This window comes from Leptosomus discolor, chromosome 7 (assembly GCF_034619465.1).
Source record: "Leptosomus discolor isolate bLepDis1 chromosome 7, bLepDis1.hap2, whole genome shotgun sequence".
Classification (NCBI taxonomy): Eukaryota; Metazoa; Chordata; class Aves; order Leptosomiformes; family Leptosomidae; genus Leptosomus; species Leptosomus discolor.
The window spans coordinates 33533139-33554799 of record NC_141397.1 but is presented as its reverse complement, the minus strand read 5'-3'; the positions used below and the strand labels follow the sequence as shown (position 1 = coordinate 33554799).

At 38.2% G+C, this 21661-nt stretch overlaps 1 protein-coding gene across 1 annotated transcript in view; it reads right to left on the bottom strand.

Moving 5' to 3' along the window:
* Positions 1–21661, bottom strand: part of CNTNAP2 (contactin associated protein 2) — a 1109936-nt gene that overhangs the window by 300053 nt on the left and 788222 nt on the right. Inside the window, exon 13 of the mRNA XM_086468640.1 lies at positions 19126–19326. Within this exon, the coding sequence (XP_086324766.1) occupies positions 19126–19326 (201 nt within the window). The remainder of the gene's footprint in view (positions 1–19125; positions 19327–21661) is intronic.

Sequence of the window (21661 nt, the reverse complement as noted above, 5' to 3'; positions counted from 1 at the left end):
GAGGCAGTTCCATAGGAATTCCATATTCACTGAAAAATTCACTTTTTTTTTTTTTTTTTCCTTTATCATCTGTGTAATGCTTCAGTGTTCTGTAGTCAAAATCTGCTGTGTTTCACCGAACTCTCATGTCCACAGCTCTACCCCCTCCTAGGCTGAGACTGCTGTGAGTACTTGCTCTCTCCTTTTTGCCTCTCCTCAGGGCAAATAAACGAGGGTATAACCATCTCTGAGTATGTAAGGGATTCACAGTTTAGGGATGAGAAAAATTAATTGTTGGGGTGCAAAAAGCAACGAAAAGAAAAAGGACAAATTAAGTCAACAAAAATTAAGGCAGAATATAATTACAATACTAATTAGAATAGTTTTCCAGTAGGAATGGATCATTTAAACATGAACAAAACACAATAATGAAAGACTCTACTGTTGGGACATCTCTTTTATTTGCTGGGCTGTGCTCTGAGAATAGAACTGATAACACCACCAGATTTTTTTTCCCCTATCAGTAATTCCAACTATTTTACTGTATTTTTTTGTTTTATTTGAAGAATGCTCTTTCATGACATTACCAATCTCCCTTTCAGCTTAAATCCCAGTACTACTGCTTTGCAAATTAGAGAGGATATTTTATTTTTTTAAAATTTCTCCTTGAGTGTCCCAAAAAAACCCTACAAGCTATGGAAGTTATTAGCTCATACATTAAACAGTTCCTAATTCATTTACTAGAAGATTCACACACTTCTTAGTTTTAATGAAGTATTTCTAGGGCAACAACAGGAAATGATACTGTCACAACATCTGTTTGTACAAAGGAGTAAGTCAAGGCTACTTTGAATAACTCTGATACCTTGTATTTTCACCCCCCAAAATTTGCATATTGTACTACCATAAATTTAGAGTCTTCTGAGTGAAACCAACTAAAGATGTTACATAAAGATATAATGATACTGTTTCCACAATCAATATGTAGACACCTTCAGTTGTTTCAAAGAAAGCAAGGAATAAAGTAATTTAAAAACTGAAATTTAAGTATTTCCACAGAATTTTTGTTCCTTAGATTTTCTATTCTTAGGACCAGAGTAATTAGAAACTCTGGTTTTCAATAGAACTTATTTAGGAAGAAAAGAATATAAAGAAGTACAGCATTACCATAACAAATCTAAATAGAAAAGCTGCAAAAAACAATATTAATTGAATTTCTGAGTTCATGCAAACAGGAGAAAATATCTGCCTCAAGACTGGCAGCAACCTCCCCATAGCCATGTAATTCCTATTTGACTATCTGATGCCTACAAATGCAGTATTATTTTATTTATTTTTTTAAATATATATGCAAATTTAGCCAACACACTGATGCATTGCTTCAGCTGAATGTCTGTGTAGTGACATACTAGAAGCCAGGAGGCAAGCAAACATCTTTTGCACAGTACTTGAAGCCTGGACAGGTCCCCACCGTATGTTTCATCTCCCCCACATGGCTACTTTTGCAGGCATTGCAGTGGTGGTCGAGGGACACACAGAGCTGAGAGGGAAGGTCTGCTCCCTTCCACCCCCACCACACGACACCAGATACTCATTTGCCTCAACTCCACACACTGAAATCACATGACAAACTGCAATTCTCACTTCCTCCTGGCTCAGTTGTAATACCAGAGCTTATTAGCAAAAACAAGAGTACTGAAAAGCTGCATAGCTACAATGGCTCCACAGTATCATCATCCAATACAATTTTTAAAATTAGACAAACAGAAGCAGCGAACTACCTTAACCCTTGAGAGCAATAAAAATAAACCTATCCTACACCAGAAAGCCTTTGGAATAGTTTTCTATGTTGCCTAAACATGAGAAAGTAAATACTTTTGAAAATTCAATTTATAATTGTTTTAATATAGTTTTACTTACCAAATTGCCAAATGGAAAAGGGAAATGCAACCTCTCATTACAACTACAGAAGAACTGAAATTCTATTGCATGGGTTTAATGAAAGTGGATGGTTCATCTGAAGACAATTTTTTCAAAATTCATAATGCTGGCACTAACAAGTTATTCAATATGAAAATTAACTGAGAATATGATTTGGTTTGTAGGGTTATCGGGTTGAGTAACCACTCCTAATGATTTCCTGACTATTGCTCTACTGCAATTGTGGCCATTGTGCCACACATTCTTCAGCTATGCACATGCTTTCGATCAAATGCTATCTATTATTCAGTATCTGCCTGAATACTACAATCAGACAAATCGGTCTTCTGTTGGCAAACACTTCCTTGGCAAGTAAAAACTATGGATTTCTCCTCTTCAATTAATTGCTGTTTGAAAAATCTCAGCGCTTGTATTGAAATAGACAATAATTTTGCACTTGTTAACAGTAGTTAGGTATCGATTTCAAACTCTTAGATTCAAAGCCTGGTGGGGTGACCTGGCCAGGCCCTGAGCACCCACATAGCTGCTAACTCACTCCCCTGTGATGGACCAGGTGAGAGAACAGGAAGAGGACAAGTGAGAAATCACATGCATTGAGATAAAGGTCAGCTTAGTAAGTGAAGGAAAGAGAAAGAAAAAAAAAGAATGGAAAGGCAATCACTCACGGTCCCCCTCAAGCAGACTGTTGCTCGGGCACTGATACCCTGAAAGTCAAATCCCACTCTTTCTTCTTCTACCCCCAGTTTTTATGCATGACGTTATATGATATGGAATATGCCTTTGGCCATTCAGGTATATGTTTTAATGTATATAAATACCCAAATGGAAGGCATAAAGTAGAGGGCGCCAGGCTCGGTTCAGTGGTGCTCAGTGGCAGGATCAGAGGCCATGGGCACTAACAGAAACACAGGAGGTTCCCTCTGAACATCAGGAAACGTTGTTTTACTGTGATGGTGACAGAGCACTGGCACGGGGAGGTTGTGGAGTCTCCATCTTTGAAGATTTCCAAAAGAGCTGTCTGGAAACGGTCCTTGGCAACTGGCTCTAGGTGGCCTTACTTGAGCAGGGAGTTGGACCAGATGGCCTCCAGAGATCCCTTCCAACCCTCCGGTGATTCCATGAACATTTACTTTTTCCCATCGTGTCTTTTATACTTAGTTTCAGTCCCTTAATTCATATTTTTATGAATGCATCTTTAAAAAATAATTCCCCAAACTCACAGTGCTTATGGAAAGTTATAATATCATATGATTTTATACTGCATTGTATCTCTAAGCACATATCCTGTGTCCCCTTTTTTGTACAGTACGCTTTTTTCTTCTCCAAAGCAGTGATGAACACCGTTCTGAAAATGTGTACTGATCTGAGGCAATGATATTACTCACTGATCATCACTTCACTTAGTATTTCATATCTTGTCATTTTTCCACAAATTACCTGAGGATATGCTCTACGTTAATGCACACTTCAGTGGCAATCAACCATTTGCATGAACCCATATAAAGAGCATAACACCGATGCTTTTGGCACTATCATTAACATAAATTGCAACCTTTCTAATATCAGTTCTTATTTACAGCTGACAGGATGGAAGAATTAGCCATGTGTAGAGTCATTCCTGATGTAAATCTCCATACTTAATGCTATTTAAGAAACATTTTCCAGGCAAAGTATACTGGCCTGTGGCTCTGATCCAGCATCAAATTCAAACAACAAACTAGAGCATTGCTATAAAACAAATTGGAATGAAAGACTAACACAAATACTGAAATGCCAGTGCATGTGAAAGTTACTTTGACTATCATACACTTAATATTATACTGACCAGATCGGAAAATACTATTTCCTGTTGATAGAAGTATTTTTATAAAACCACCAAACACCAGAACAAGTAAAATAACAGGTTTCCTCTCATCCCTGTCACTACATATATTAGAATATGAAACTACTTCCATCTCCAAACTTGAAGAATAATCTGAGAGCAAAATTTAGTCCCTGGACCTTAAAAGGTCCAATCAAGCTCCCATTAGAGTCGATGAAAAAACAGTTAATTAATTGGCAAATAAAAAACCCTGTACTTCGTTACTTAGTGTAAAAAGCACACTGTTATCGAATGACAGCAACACTTCTGGGCAGCTGCAGGATGATGTGCAATGGGAAACAATTTTATTTTGATTCGTGGTGTAACTCAATGCGCCCTACAGACAGAAAGATACTGTATAAAAGTATGTTATACTATAACTGTAGCCATTTCAGCTGGTAATTACCCTAATAAAAATAAATACCAATAAAAATTGCTAGATTCATTAATAATTCTCAAAAATTTTGTCCACCTTATGAATAAATACAAATCAAGTAGCAACTATGTAAATGCGCTAACTCAGCAGGAGTCTTACCACTGCCAATGCAATGCAACTTGGACCCAATCAATTTTGGTGTCAAAACATCTTTGCCTTCTGAAAGCATGAGTTTTAGCTGAAGAAACTCAGCACGTTGTTTAGACCAAAAACAACTGAGATGAAAAAAAAATGAAATTATAATTTATTGTTCTGTATTTTGCAAAACAATAATTCAGTTATTTACATTGATTAGCTGTAAAATTTGAAACATATCATAATTTGACCTGAAGAAATTGACCTTTTAAACCCAGATTTTTAAAAAGATTGGTTCTGTTTTTCTTCACTTTTTTCCTCCAACATTCAGCCAACCAAAGATGACTTGCTCACACAGCCCTACGTCAGCTGCTGTTGTAGGAGACTAGCAGGTTGGCTAGTTGGTAGCCTTAGCAAAGCCAGCCGTGGAAGATGCCAGCAATGATTATGATTATATTACATGCACCATATGCCCTATCAACTCATTTTATCTTGATAGCTGAACAGCCACACAGTAAAAATAATTTTCAGACACTACTGTTTTGTGTAGGATCTGAAGTGGTCAGACCTGGATGAAGAACTCAGCATTCCAATATTTTCAAATTTTCCTTTATACGCTAGTTTTCAATTAATAAAACCAATTGTACTAAAAACCTTCAATTTTTTATCTTCTTTAGTCACAGACTTTGAATTAAACTGGTATGTGCATTTAAATTAGAGTTAATACTTAAATTAATCAGCTGGCCTTGGTTGAATCCTCTAGGAAAGCTCCAGAGAAGTCACTTCTTGGACTCTGCTTGCTTTTAAACTATTTTATTTGGATAATTTCACATCGGGGAGTGAAAAGAGTACCAACCTCCAAGAGCATATGAAGAGATTTTTTAGTGCATCCCAAAGCAGACCTCAAGAGTTCATAGCTATTTAAGAGGCTAGTCCAATTTCAAAACCACTTTAGATTAGGATTTATTTCTACAAGTGGCATGTGATAATGTGAAGTTCTGTGTTGATCAAAACAAACGTGGGGTTACTGTCCTGTAGAAGACCTGTGGTGTTTTCTATGAAACTGTAAGGCACTTAGTTCTGAAATGCTATTGAATTAAAACAACAGCAGCTCCTTTTTTCTCCACAGTCCATGACATATATAGACACTCAAAGCCATTTTGTTCCTTTTTTGACGTACAACTTGCTCTGTGTTTACAAAAGGCTTAATTTTTAAAACACAGCAAATCCTATTAAAATTAAGGAAAACCTGAAAACAGCTTATGTGGCAAATAGATATTTCATTACTCTACTGATTTCAAGGAAGTTACACTAGACATAACTTGATTGAACTTAAAAGTCTGAAGTACTTTCCAATTTTTGCAACTGCATAAAGCTATTCCACCATTTTTAATATTTCACATTTTTATTCTTCTGCACCACCTCCAAACTTTCTAGAATACTCTCATCACATTCTTAATTTCCCAAATCTAGCTAGTATTAGCACATTAGTTTCAATTAAACCAACTCCAATTTGAGAACAAAGTAATTAACGATTCCTTCAAGTATACTTTTGTTGGTTGCCACAAGCCTTGCAGGTATCATATACAGAGAGTGATTTAGATTCTCCCTCATCTCCTAAACATAGCACTGTGTTACCCTCTTCCCAAGCCACTTTCAAAATCCACAATCTCTCTGCAGCACTGCTGATATATCATTTCTTTATGTCCACCTGTTAAAACTCTGATCCTCTCTCACTCCCCCAATATCCTTTAAACCCGTTCCCATCTTCTGAAATCTGAAAATGATTTGAAGAGTGATGTAAATAGATGGAAGCAGCATCCTAAAACAAATTTTCATAGCTTGAAAAAAATGATCAGTGGAAGCAATAAGCCTTCTATATGTATTAATATGAACTATCAGTTAAAAAGCAAGCAAGAGAGGAAGAAAGAGGTAATCAAAAACATGGAAGAATGGACTTAGAGAATGAAGGAAAAAAAGTCAGAAAAATGAAAAAGCTAAAAATTACTTAAATTAAAAACAAATCTTTTCTTTAGCATTGAAGCTATACACTAAGTAGTATATTTTTTCCTTTGTATTTTTTCTTTAGAAAGTAACTATTTAAATACTCAACCACAGCTGAAAATTTACAGTGTATATTGTGAATATTTTGAATCCTTCTCACCTCCTGAAATGCCTATTTTGGGGAAGAGATAACTCTATGAAATGTTTGTACAAGTTTTACTACCAAATTATGTATAGACAAGTATTCTGATCTGTTTGAAAATTGCAATGACAGTAAAACATAAGAGTAAAACATAGTAGCAAAGTATGAGGAGAAAAAAATGAAATAAATTTTTTAGGTTACATTTATTTACAGAAAGAATGTCACAATAAAACAGCAGCAAAGCATTTCCCTTAACTGTTAAAATGGCCTATTTGTGTAAATAACTGTATCCCAGTAGAATTCAATTGTCAGAAACAAACATGACTTTGCTTTGTTGATAATCCAAGGATTGTAATCTCTATTTAAATTTGATACCAGCTTTTTGTAGGTTAGGCATTTTAATTAAAACATAGTAAAACTACAGAAACTACAAGTTTATTCATTAAAATAGGAGGAACATGGGGAAGTTCCTGTCAGAATTTATTATGAAACTCTTCATCATAGAGTCTGGCCAATCGCGGCCTGTTACTGCAGCCCTGTGCACAGACATGTGCAGGCTTAGGTACCGCTCTGGCAATCGCAGGTGGTACCAATTCCGATACATATTTTTCAGACTTTTGTCACATTATTTTTGTAGAAGAAAATGCACAACAGAACAGAGTCCTACTTTTTCCAGAATGACAGTAACCCCAGTCTTTACCATTTCTTAAATTTCCTTTTAAATAAGTAATCCCTTTAAGTGGATTATTTAAAAGCCAGAGAGAGACAGAAAAGGTTGCTTGCTGTAACTCCCCTTCAACTTCATTCAAGAAAGTTATTTCTTATTAATTACAGATTTTGCCCTTTGATACAGTAAGCTATTGCTCACTGTCTTGGATAAGTTATTATACCATGAGTACACTCACAAGATGTTGTGACAAATATGCTGCTCCTTGGGTTTGTAGGATCATGACTGATTTACTAAAGGCTTCTGCAAAGTGAAATATATTCTCCCAACAAGAATTATGCCTTTTTTCCATTCTAAGCCACTTTCATATGAAAGTGAGGATGCATTCAACCACGTATGCCATTTTCTCTCTGTTACTCCCGTCGCACAATGCAAGGATTTCTCCTGTGGCTTTACAGGGGGCTTGTACCACTCACTCTTTGGCAGTGCTGAACGGATCTAAGGGCTCCCAGTGTCCTCCCAGTCCTTATTCCAGGGCATGCAAGTCCCAGGAGCCCTGACTGCAAAGGAAGGGTACTTTCTGGAGTGCTTTGACACTCTGGCCTTTCTCTAATTCCCATTAGAGAATATATATTAATTACTGTCTCCTTGCCTACCCATGTCCACCCATTTGCCTTGGAAGGATATCCAAACTTGCAGGGAACAAGGTGCTCAGGTTCCTCAGGGCATGTCCTGGCTGCATTGGAGACCAAGGCTCTGAGAAGCAATGCAAATATTCCTGCCCTGACCTGTATACTCAGTGTTGCTCGCCCTTAGTACCCAAACAGATCAAACCTAGTGCCATGTGCCTGGTATTTGAAAAGTAGTGATTTTGATTGAAACCAAAATATTTTGTGAATCAAAGCACATCTTAAAATGAACAAGTAGGAGAGTGGGGAGACTTATGAACATGAAAAATGACAACTTGAAGATGCCACTATTTTTACTGATGAAATAGAGGCATCAGGAATAAAAAAGCAGTTAAAATGATGCTCACCACACTACTCCAGTGAAGTATCATTAATAATCAACCTTAATACAGGAGACAGGACTTCAGTAAGGTCCGTGTTGCTGCAATTAGTGTTGCACTGCAATTAATCTGAGAGAAATCTCAAAGAATATCCTCAAGCAGGAGAGAAATTATTCTAAAATTTGTTTTGATTATGCTCAACTTATTTATTCAAGATTTTGTCACCAAGAAAGCATTGCTATTTTTCAGTCGTTGACAAAGAAGAGGAGCTATTCTATTATCATTCCTTAGTCATAACTCCAAGCAAGGATTACAAAATTTGGGAGACAAAGAAAAAGAATCCTTTGATAGACTGAATTGACAGGATTTTTTTGTGTGTATTCTTAAAATATAGATAGACAGTGAATTGCTGATGAAAAGGCACATAATAAAAGGATTATCAAAGTTAGCATGACATTAAAAAAACAATTCTACTTTTTCCTCTTTCTCTAAGCATTAGTTCATATAGTTGCACTACTTTGAATAAAAATGAATCTTAACAATAATAATACTATAAACATTGGAATTGCTTATTACACTTCTTGTGCGCACTGAAATCCATATACAATGCAAAACACTAACAGTCAACCCACAGAGAAGCACCAAGTAATTTGACATAGTGGGTAACTGGATTATCTTTCTTTTGTCCAGGTATTACTGTACAATATGAAATCTGCATGTGAGTCTGAAGAAAACCAGATGTTGACATTGGGATGCCGCATGCAAACACAGATCAGTTACCTCTGCACTTCTCATTGACGTATACATGTATATTCAGTGGCTCCACTTTTAATAATAAGCCGAGTGAACGTTAGGAAGAAGTTCTGTGGGTAAAAGCTTAACTTTATCACAGGAAAAACCTAATTTGGCCTTTGGCAGATTTTCAGTTACCACTCATTATCCTCACTTGGTTTTTTTCTGTGTTCTCAAAATCTTGCTGGTGTTACAAATTTCTTATACTTGAACATGATTGTGGACAACAGAGTTGGCCATTAGACCCCAAATCAAAGTGCAATGCTAATCAGAGCAAGAGTCAAGATTTTTTTGATTCAGTGAGATTAAGCCTGCTCTCTGCTTAGCATAGCAAATGTTGATCTGCATTGATCATTATGCTGTGGCCAGCAATTGTCTCAATTCCTCAGATCTGCTACGTTCGAACATATTTTGCACAGAAATCTTTAAACAATCAAAGCCAAAACCCCCAATCCAAACAAAAGAAAACTCTCATTACTTCCAACTCCCTAACATTTGGAGATTCTGTTAAGATCTTTTTAAATCTGCGGGTGAAAAACTGGCATAGTAGCATAACATCACAGATGAATTATCTTACACGTCTGACAGTTTTTTTGGTCTGCTTGCAATTTCAGATTTTCTGGAAAAGAAATTGGTTCAGTATCTCTTCCAAACATTCTTGCTACTTGACACAGTGCTTTGCAAAAAAAAAAAAAAAAAAAGATGAAAACACAGTCCATGCCATAGGAGACAGATGATTAAAAAGAAAAGAAGCTTTGATCTATTACTCCTGTGTTATTCAAGAGTAACAACACTGTAAATACTATTAAGATTTTACAAAAGCGTATATGGAATCAGAGTATGTTACAAATACCAGAGGTAGAGACACAATAAAGCTTCAAAGAGGAATGAGTACAGGGGAAAAAGAAAAAATGTAAAAAGGACTTTTGAGATGGACTGGTGTTAGCAGAAAGCAGATTACTAGCTCTTAAGGTGATGGGAGAAAAGACTGTTTAACAGCATAGCATGTTCCAAAATACAAATATTTTGGTGGATACAATTTAAACCTGGTATCATGGATTCATTACAGCTATTCATCAATGCAAGTGCTTTGGTAGACATGTCCTTTTAAAAATGGTTTGATTGATATTAAGTACATCTTGAATTTATGAGATAGTAAGATCTATCCTATAAGTTACATGTATCTAATTGCATATCTGTAGTTTAGACAAAGCATCATCATTGCTGTTGCGGCAACACATGGGATCTTAACAAGCTGCAGGTGAAACCCCACTATTAGTTCTTGGAACACATTTGCTTTACAGAGTCCACGTTGGCTACCAAACTATTCCAGCTATTTCTGCAAAGCAGTATTGGGGAAGGCTTCCAACAGAAATAATGGGACTTTTCTAGTGTAACTGAGATGCATTAATTAGCTGCCACTTTCTAAAAATCATCATAGCTTAGCAGCAAAGTTGGTAACTGATTCCAAGTCTTTAGCTGCTGCTTCTGAAATGATGGACTGCATTTCAACATTTTGCATCTTGTTGTGACGGATGCACTTGTCCCCCCCTTAACCAAACCAGCAGCAGGTTGGTGTAGGCTCCAAAGGAGGTGAAGGCCTGAGCCATTGCTGGGCCAAGAACTCCTCTAGGAAACCCACATGGAGCAGAGTGACACAGTGACACAGTGAGCACAGATGCATATGAGCTTGGAACACAGATAAGTTGTGCGTATAAGGAGTCTTGTGCATACCTTTCCCATTGTATACAATCTGACTATGAGTCAACCACTTTATTCCATAAGTATGACAGCCTGAGCGAGCCTCCTTTGAGCTCTCCCTGCTAGGCATTATGGCTGCATGGCAGTGATCTCCCATTGAGTTGGGATGCCTCTCAAGGTTGCTTCTCGAAGCAATGAGTTTTTATCAACAACAGATTGGTAGACGAGCCCAATCCGAGTTCTCCCTGGACAGCAACTGAACTGCACACCAGGCAACCCTCTGCTTGCACAGGGACGCCTTCCAATGTTAAGAGCTACTAGTCATTTTACTTATTTAAGTAAGTTTTAAATAGAATACATCACTTAGAGTTATAATGTGTGACTCAGTATGCTGTTTGCTTAGCTTTACTTACTGTGGTGGGTTGACCCTGGCCAAAACGCCAGGTGCCCGCCAAAGCCACTCTATCACTCCCCCTCCTTAACTGGACAGGAGAGAGGAGAGGAAAAAAAAAAAAAAAACAACAGGCTTGCGGGGTTGAGATAAGGACAGGGAGATCACTCAACATTCACCATCACAGGCAAAACAGACTCAACTAAAGGAAAATGTAACTTATTATCAATTAACTCAGAGAGGAGTACTGAGAAATAAAACCAAATCTTAAAACACCTTCCCCCCACCCCTCCCTTCTTTCCCGGGCTTAACTTTAATCCCGTTTTCTCTCCCTCCTCCACCCCAGTGGCACAAGCAGGGCAAACAGGGAATGGGGGTTGGGGTCAGTTCATCACTCTGTCGTTTTCTGCCGCCTCTTCCTCCTCAGGGGGAGGATTCCTCACACATTTCCCCTGCTCCAATGCGGGCTCCCTCTCACAGGAGAAAGTCCTCCGTGACTTCTCTAGCGTGAGTCTTCCCACGGGTTCAGTTCTTCATGAACTGCTCCAGCATGGGTCTCCTTCATGGTGTGCAGTCCTTCAGGAACCAACTGCTCCAGTGTGGCCCCCCGCCATGGGGTCACTAGCAGCAAACCTGCTCCAGTGTGGGCTTCTCTGTCTCCACGGGCCACAGGTCCTGCCAGGAGCCTGCTCCGGTGCAGGCTTCCCATGGGGTCACAGCTTCCTTCAGGTATCCACCTACTCCGGCATGGGGGCCCTCCACGGGGTGTAGGCAGTCATCTGCTCCACCGCCCATGGGCTGCAGGGGGACAGCCTGCCTCACCATGGTCTTCACCACAGGCCGCAGGGGAATCACTGCTCTGGCGCCTGGAGCATCTCCTCCCCCTCCTTCTTCACTGACCTTGGTGTCTGCAGGATGTTTCTCTCACATATTCTCACTCCTCTCACTCGCTGCAATTACTGCTGCGCAACAACTTTTTCACTCTCTTAAATACGTTATCACAGAGGTGAAAAACGCTGTCGCTGGTTGGCTCGGCCTTGGCCAGCGGCGGGTCCGTCTTAAAGCCGGCTGGCATTGGCTATATCTAACATAGGGGAAACTTCTAGCAACTTCATACAGAAGCCACCCCTGTAACCCCCCGCTACCAAAACCTTGCCACGCAGACCCGCTACACTTACTTAGCACAAGTAACAGCTTTGCTGAATCCTCAGGCCGCAAAGTGTAAACTTTCACTTAGATTTACTGAACTTGTACCTACTCAAGCAAAACAGGGCCTCCATAGCCAACACAAACCAAAAGATAAGGAGGCTTCACAGCTACAACCATCAACAACAGCTGCAACTAGTCAAGATAACAACCTGTCAGGAGACAATGAAGGGATTCAATAGAGAGTCAGAGATATCAGAGGAGAATCACTGTTGAACAAAGGGCATGTGAAGAGAGTGCAGGGGGTGATGAATAGTCTAAGGGTGTAATTGCCCAGGGATTTGTTTGTTCAGATCAGTCTCTCTAGAGGCAGCCAGCCTGACATGACCCTGCTGCTGTACCACTCTATTAAATTATTTATTTTTATAAAATCCAATGCCTAGGAGCCTGCTTCAGTAAAGCTAAGGTTCAAAATTTGGAGTGAATTAACACTGGACAGCCAGACGGAAGGTATGTGAATTTGGAACAAGCATGCTGAGCCTTTGAAATCTTAGCTAAGTGATATAAGGATTAGGTGTGTACATAGAATCCTTTAGACATAAACTGTTGACCAAGTCTAGGATTAGAAGTGGATCTAGCTGGACCTAGACTCCTTTTTGAGAAGGAGTTTAGAAAGCAAGGGGGTCCATTCTGAACCTCATGACTCAACAGGAGGGTCTCCCCTAACTTTCTGCGTCTCCGGTCTCTGTGTAAAGCATTCCAAACAGACTCTAACTCCATCTTCCCTTGTACATTTCCTCCGTGTAGTAAGTAATAGAGTAAACCTTGCCATCAAACTCTGTTAAGTCAGAATTTTACAAATTCTTTAAGTGATCTAAAACACTCATCCACGACACCTGTTAGCAGCTCTATCTTCATCATTGCACTGCCTAACGAATGGCCAGATTCAAATTTAATTTCCACCAGTAGATATGGCAAGCATCATAGAATAGCTTGGGTTGGAAGGGACCTTAAAGACCACCTAGTTCCAACCCCCTGACATGGGCAGGGACATCTCCCACCAGACCAGGTTGCTCAAAGCCCTGTCCAACCTGGCCTTGAACACTGCCAGGGAGCGGGCAGCCACAGCTTCTCTGGGCAACCTGTGCCAGGGCTTCACCACCCTCACAGTGAAGAACTTCCTCATATCTAATCTAAATCTTCCCTCTTTCAGTTTGAAATCATTACCCCTCATCCTACCACTACACTCCCTCATAAAGAGTCACTCCCCACCTTTCCTGCATTTTTCTAGAACATGGTCATTGATTTTTTTTATTCTTATTCCTATTAATCAAGTGAAATATCTTTCCCACTCCTTATTCCAAGAATCTAAGGAAGTGATCATGAACCATTTTTGCAACATTTAGCCTTTTTCACTTAGTGATATGGGATTAAGTCTAATTCCTACTCAACAGCAAAGATAACTCGTAAAATTAGCAAAAATAGTTCACCATCTAAAAGAATGACGAAGATAAAGTGAAACTAAGAGACTGAGTGATCACAAAGGAAAAAATCCTCAAAGGAATTGCTAAGAGACAAGCAAAGGTGCCGAATGAAACAATGACATGAAAGAAGGGTGTATTAATAATGGACTGGGAAAAATGACCTCTTAACTAACCATTTACCTACCTAACATTTACCTAGGAGGACTAATATGTATTTCATGAGAAACATTTAACCTATGAATTAATGTATACTTCAGTTCTATAATAACATGACAGTGACCAAGGGAAAAAAGAAATCTCCAAAAGCTGTTGCTTTCCACTTCTAGGACAAGAGCATGGAGATCAGAGCCGAACAACAGATATTGTTCCTGCTACCCTTGTGCCTGAAAAATCACCAGAAGTTGAAATTAACTTTTCCAGAACACTGACAGAGAAGGAGGAATCAATCAATAAATTCCTTAAGGCTGCACAAGACACATGAAATCTTACAGGCATGTTGTCTGAAAGAACATTGAGAATTAAATGCTGAAGCCTGAGCAAGTTTTGGAGCAGCTTGCTTTCATCACTGTAGGACTACAGAAATCCCATTCCTCTCAGACTCTTTTTGAAAAACTCTTAAGCAGGAATTATATCTGCAACTAGCATTCTAGATCAGTTAACGTCTAGCAATGTGTAAGTTTATATAGAACGTTCTGATTTGGATAGATACTTAGGAAAAAGACCATATTGCAATTTTTAACTTTGTTTTTATCTCGGTCTACCCATAAACCGTATTTACTACTGGAATTACAATGGCTTTGTTGTAACTAAAACAATCAAACAGTTCTCTATTTCACCTGTTAAACTCCTGAATTCATGAAGCTGCTGTCTCATTTCCTCCAAAGAAAAACAGGCATGAAACAGTAATTCATGTACTGAAGTAACTCTGCCTTATGCTTTTCATATGCTGCCTGCAGGCACAGTGAATAGGAATAAAAATTGGAACACAACACTAACAGATCTTGTTCTGTTCTCTGTATCTATGCTTTTAGCTCCCACACTCTGATTATTTGTTACAGCTCCTACAGCTCTGGGAAATGACAGACTCACAGACACTGTGAACACAGCAGCCCTTCTCCTTTCAGGGCCTCACTCCCAGGGTGAGGGGAAGAACGGCAGAACCAGCATGCTGTTCCCTCCCCATTGCGGAGGCTGAGATCACTGGCCCATGGAGAATTTCATACCAAGCAAGTCACAAGCAGGTGTTATCAGGAAGTCTAATGACAAGAGTGGATGAAAGATACAGAATTTTATTCACTAAAATTCTGCATTCTGTTAGGAGATTGTACCAATGTCCTCTGCATCACTTTGTTTCTTACAGCAAAGAAGGGAAGATTCTTCCTACAAAAGCAAAGTGATTCTAAAGCCTGTGTTGCCTCTTTCCCTCCTAACCAGTGGGCACAAAAGAACTTTCTTCTATCTTCAAGTTCCTGTTTGCCAGTGAGGGAAGTGTCACATCACCTCTCATACTAACTGGAAAGTGTATGAGCATCGAGAACTCTGAAAACAGCTAGCTTTCTGCATGGCCTCAGTAATAAATATGTCATTATCTTCTCAAAATGGAAGTTTCCAAGGAAACAAAAAGAAAAGAGGATATGAAAAATGTAAAAGTAAAAGAGAAAAAACACACTCAAATGTCTGGTGCTTATTTTGTTTTCCAAATTTTCATATTCATGCACACTGTTATTAAGTTGCAATTATGATCCATGGGCTTACAATTTCATTCATTTATTAACAGTGGTCACCACTTGTGATTGCCAAGAATAAGCCCTTATCATGCTAGTAACTGCACATTCACAAAGGAATTACTGTTCTAAAAAATATATTATCTAAATAGACAATATAAATAATAAGAACTGTAAAATAAAAAATAAATTAAAAAAAATCATAAAGGAAATCTGTATCAGAGTCAGGAACTGAACAGAGATGTCCCCAGTACATAGTTAACTGACAAAGATTGTGAGAAAACTGCATCCACTGCAGGCTCCCTGCTTGAAAATGGCTTCCCCAGAAGTTTACAGTGTACCTATAGTTTTATTATTTATTGTGATAACATGATGTATTTTCAGCAGAGGTGTCTGGTTTTTTGCTTTCTTAAGTCACTAAACTATCTTGACTAAATTTGTTTTTCTGATGATCTTTTGTTGAGGCTTTGAAACAGAACCCCAAGTCTGAACATAATTTAAAACATATTGGGTTGCAGGTTCAAAACAAACAAAAAAAACCACAAACCCAAAACAGCAAGGAAGGAAAACTGGATTTCCAGATAGTCTTTACTTTCTACTAAACAAGGACTGTTCATCCAGCTTTGAGCAGAAAATTGGATCAGATGACCTTCTGCAGTCTCTTCAAACCTGAATTATCCTATAGTCTTACGAGATCCCTGGTTTTGGGTATGTTTTCAGAAGTCACGATTTAATTTACATGGAACATCTTATTACTGGCTTCCCTCAGACTAGGTGGAAAGGCAATGGCATCGTGAAACTGCTCCCAATTCCTACTGTTGCCAATGATTATAATCTGTTCTCTGGGATGTATGTGTTACTTTGCTTGGACGAAAGCCCATGATGAAGAAAAAAAAAAAAAAAGACACGGACCTGGAGGAATAAAGACTCAAAGTCTAAAACTCAAACAAAAGAATGAGAATTCTTAGTCTGTACAGACTGCTCTTCATGTGTTGCTCTCAAAGCACGTAATGAAAATTCTTCGACCACTGTGCCTGAAGCCAGAAAACCCCCACGACAAAACATGTTTATTAATATGAAGGTTTTCCTCAAATACAGTATTTTGATGCAGTTTCCACTGCATTAAAAAAAAAACCAAAACCCAACACACCTATTTAGGCTATTACTAGCAGGAGAACATATATTAGTGCAAGTGGATATCTCTTTACCTTGTCAGGAGATGCACAACTAAAAGCAGCAAAAGCTATGGTTCACTGATGGCTAGTTAATTACTTGCCATTAATAAATCAATAAACAGCTTTGATCATTATTTGTTTAAATATGTTAACTGAGCAATTTCTCCCTGAGAAGGAATCATACTGTAAAGTGATGTGATCCCCAAGAGGCAAAAAGGTGAAGTCGAGTTGCTGCATTGTCTTCTCCATTTCCTCTGTTCTCTTTGATGCAATTTAAGACAAAAGGACGAGCCAAGTGGTTAAACATCTGAAAGGTAACAGAAAAGTTTTGACCAGAAAAGTACCTGTGGTTAATGCCACAAAGGCTCTCCTGATCCCATTAAGTGTATAGAGGTTTTACCACTGGCTTCAAATACAACCAGGATTCCTGAGGAATACAAAAATATTTCTGTTTTAATTTCTTTGTTGGGGCACCATGCTGCAATTATTTACACAGAAAGCTTTGTGGTGGAAGAAGCCACAGGAGCTGTGCTGTGAGATGAACAGGGTGTCATAATATATTTAGCAAATAAGATAATCCTCCAGAAAAGAAAAGAAACAGAGAAAGGTATGAAAAATTAGTTCCTTAGCTTAGAAGCCACAGACCGAAGCCAAGAACACATAGCTTAGAAAGAAACTATATTGGCTTCTTCCTAACACACAAATCACTGCTGTGCTATGTGTACAAACCATTACAGGTGTTATGCAAACACTGTGGTGTCATTTTTTTGTTACCATCTAGGTTAAAATGATCTGCTTTTGCTCTTTCTTTCTCTCACTTAAAAGAAAAACCACACCTCATGCAGTATCTCCAGAAACTCACTTTCCAGACCAAAGAAAACAGGCTTATAAAGAGTTTCTAAAAGAACTGATCTTTCCATACAAAAGGTGAAAACATGAAGAAAGAGGTATCTGCAAAACAGACTCAAGCTAAGAAGCTTAAAAATGCAAATATCTGGAATTGATTATTCCTGAAAGAAATTTTCAGTAGGTTATTATTTTGTGTGCTGGTTAATTGTTCTTTTAAATCTAGAAGCTAGGGCAAAGATCTGCAATTACAGTATATATTTATGTTATTATAATATAAATATATATTAACAAGTACAATTTAGTTGTGAAGTAGTCTTATACTTTTAAAGGAGGAGAATCTAACACTGTACTCTGAGTAACCTATGAGCTTTCTATGCATATTATCTCCAGCTCTGTCCCCAGGTAAATTCACGTTTTAAATACCTGCCCAAAGATACATCCATACACTACTTTTCTGAAGCATATGCAAGCAGGAAGCTTGTAACTATCAGCAGAATCTAATCACAATACTTCTAGTTATGAACATGATTCAGGATCCTATATATTAAGGCCCAAGAAAGAAGAAATCATTTTCTACTTCGCAGAGTCTCTGTGTTATGCTAAATTAAGCAAAATAATAGCAACAGAGACAAACCATGCATTAGAAATAGTTCAAAAACAGCTGAGAGGAGGGAGAGGAGTAACAAGCATTACAGTATCTATTAACTAACAGAATGCTTATGGAAATCAGGATAAGATGCACATGCATGCCAAATGAATCCTTATCTATAGCACCATAAGAAAATATACCAAAATAAATTCATGAGGGGAAGCAGTTTAAAGTATAACTCTCTAAGCATCCAGCCATCAGGTTCACCTGAAATGTGTTTTAATTGCTCCTATCAGAATGGACTCATTTCACTGTCACGAAAATGCGTCATACATTTCCACTTATAACCCAGTCTTTGTTAAATACCATTAAAGGTTTATTTAAGATCAAATGCTATCATACACAATTAGAGCACAGATAAGTTCTAGGTGCATATTACAAGAGTTTCTAAAACTGAATTCCTTCTTTATGTGCCATGTTATTGATTCTGGAACATGTAATATTTTTGTCTTCATCAGTTACGGGTAAGGCTTGTTGAGGAGGCACATATAGCACGCAGTACTGGGACTGTTCTCTTCCAGTAAAGCTACACAGCAAAAGGAGAAACTTGTAATGAACCTACTTGCAGGTAAGAGCACATCGTATTTCTCACACAACTGCATTACTGACCATGTCAAACTCTACCATGTGTAAGGCATCTGATTACCTACAGATACTCTGTTTAAGAAACTGTTTCAGAGATCTTAGCAGGAAAATTCCAGCCCTCATTCAGCCAGTGCCCTTGCTGACTGTAGTCTATGAAAACTGACAACCTAAAAAACAGGATAGTTCAAAGAAATTTTTCAATGCTTCTACTGATTAAACTTTCAAAGTTCCCTGTTGACCAAAAGCCTCCTGCTTTAAGGAGTAACAGGTCTGAAAGAAGACCACACCAGTTTGTAGTGTAAGAAAATTCATTTTAGTAGTAAAGCAAACAGACAAGATTTCCTAAGAAGATAATCTCTTCTGTATTTTCAATTATTTACCTCTTTGTGAACTTTAAAGCAGGAGAGCAAAGAAGTACGTTCACTGAATGGATTGGTCTGACAGCAATACCTGTCAAATTATTCAGATAAAGTTCTTTAACACCGTATTTAATTGATATTCCATTCTCAGCCTACCTGGCGTATTCAGCAGCCGGGACATCTTGCACGAATAGGAGATAAACTGCTCGCAGTATTCAGCACTACTGGTAATGGCAGAAATCTGGTCCATCGTTGCACTGTAGTTGAGCTGCAGTACAGACAACTTCTCCTGGTTGTTGCCTCCCACAGAAGTCTGCATTTGCAGATCATGGTACACAGTTGTCCATACTTTATCCTCTGAAAGAGAGGGGAAAAAGACAAGACAAGACAAGAATTGGTAAAAGAGAGACAAAGGAACTTTGCCTTTGATGAAAGCTAAAAAAGTTCTGCAAGATGTTTTTTGAGGTGCTAGCGGGGAAGAAGGGCACTGCACATGAAAAGTCATCACGTGAGCGCACAGTTACAACAACTACGAACCAGTGAAAGGAAGAAACCCTAATTTCCTTGGTGGTTTTGATAACCAATATACTATGTGAGGAGACATCCTTGAACAACCGCTACTCGTAGTGACATATGGAACCAAAAAAGATTAGCTTTCATCAGAAAGTGATCAGAAGGACACGAGGCTGATGCACTGAAGATTCAAGGTTTTTGTGTGAGGAAAATGCACTGTGCATGGTAAGTTGCTGGGCTGGAGAGCCACACTGCTCTGCAGTACTGTCACAACAGGGAAGCACCAAATTCTTATGTGATTACATCATTTAGTAATTAATACTGAGAAGCGCAGATTATCCAGATTTCCACATTTTGACCCAAGCTGTGTTCCTAGGGTAAACAGAAATTACAGCTTATTGAGACTTAAATATTTTACAATAGCAGCACCATATGATCTCATTGATTGTGATTATGGTACAGATGTCAATGTAAGTAATAACAGAAGACATCAGAAATACAAATGCTTCTGTTTAGTTTTGAAAAGGCAAAAGGAAGAGGGAAGGACAACCTCATTTTGGTGATAAGAAATACAGCAGCATCGGCTGAATCTCAACACTTCCCCTAGCCTAGTGCACATGCAAAAAGTGTTCAATATCCAGCCTATGACAGACTCCATATGCATTATACTGCTTTAAACTACTGAACAGCAAGACACTGGAAGTATTATTGTGTGCCATTCATCGGTAGTTACCAGAGGAGATTTAAGATGAGATATCATTATAATGAAACAACACACCCCACACTCCTCTTGTTGGAAGATTTGTGGAAGTTGGAAGAGAGACTGGAAAGGAAATAGAGAAAAGGCACAGAAATTGTCCTGTTATAGACCAACAATAACTTTTCCTTAGAGGGATATTCCACAGAACTAAAATGAAAAAAAAAAAATATCTGAGAAAGATCTTGGGTTTCAGAATCAAAACAATGAAAATTCAGTCACTATTAGTGATACTGCCTTCCTGTAAGAATACTATTCTATCACTCAGATGTGAAAAACTTTTAAATTCATGTTGACTAGCTACCAGTGTAAAAACCTATAATCTCAGCTGAAACGTACTACTCATTGTCCATCTCAAATAGCCAAGGACTGAAAAAGGTCAATTCTCCTCTGTAAATAAAACCTAGAAAATTATCTTTTTTCTATAGATTAGCATATTACCACAAAGCTTCCTTGAAGTGCATCAGGTTTTGTCACTAATATATATCATGTATAGTTCTTTCACATTTCAAGCTGTTTTTCTGATTTTCTTTTAAATTTTCTTTCTGAGATTTTATATATTTCTGCTACTAAGGGCCAAGTCTTAGGTCAATATGTCTTCAACTTGGAATACGAAATTTTTTTAAAAAGAAAAAAATATGTAAGAATCTATTCTGGTGTCTTAAACCGGCTTGCACAGAAGCCCTGTTTCCCTGATAGGCCAGTCAGGCCTTTACCCCAGATGGTTCAGCTGTTCCTGTAGAGCAACACCACTGACCACAGTTGTCCTTCCAGAGAAGCAGAGATGAAAATGTGCCATGCTGATAACTTTGCTGTATTTATCACAAGAACAGATTTCTCCAGGGAGATCATCTAGCAGTTTCAGAGAATACTAATTCACCTGAAAGATGTGCCTTACAGCAATAAAAACTATAAAATGTAGTACATAGTTGTATGTTTTCAATTCATCCATGTAAATCCCATCCCTGTTCATGCAAATCTCAGAGTTATTCCAAAACTTGTGGCCTGATACTGTGCTTCAATATTTTAACTACATAAAAATACTTTGATAAACCAAAGCATGCTCAAAAGTCCTTCAGTGTTACTTCACCAAGTTCACAGAAATGTGCTTATATATACTGATGAGTTTTGGGTGTGACCCAGAGTAAAGTTATCTTTCCATGTTATGATTATACTTATCTCTAGGACTCTGTACTCCTCCTTATTTTCCAGTCTGAATTTTCACTGCATAGCATCTAGCTATTTTGGATTACATGGAGTCATGCGGACCCATGTGTTTGTAACTGATACGGCGCAAGCCTTTCTAATCAAACGTTTGGAGATAAAGTAAGCAAAGCAGACTCATCCTCCACATGGGGTATGCATCACTACCAAAATGAGCTGAAATCCAGCAGGTGATGCAAGATGGTTATTTTAATATTC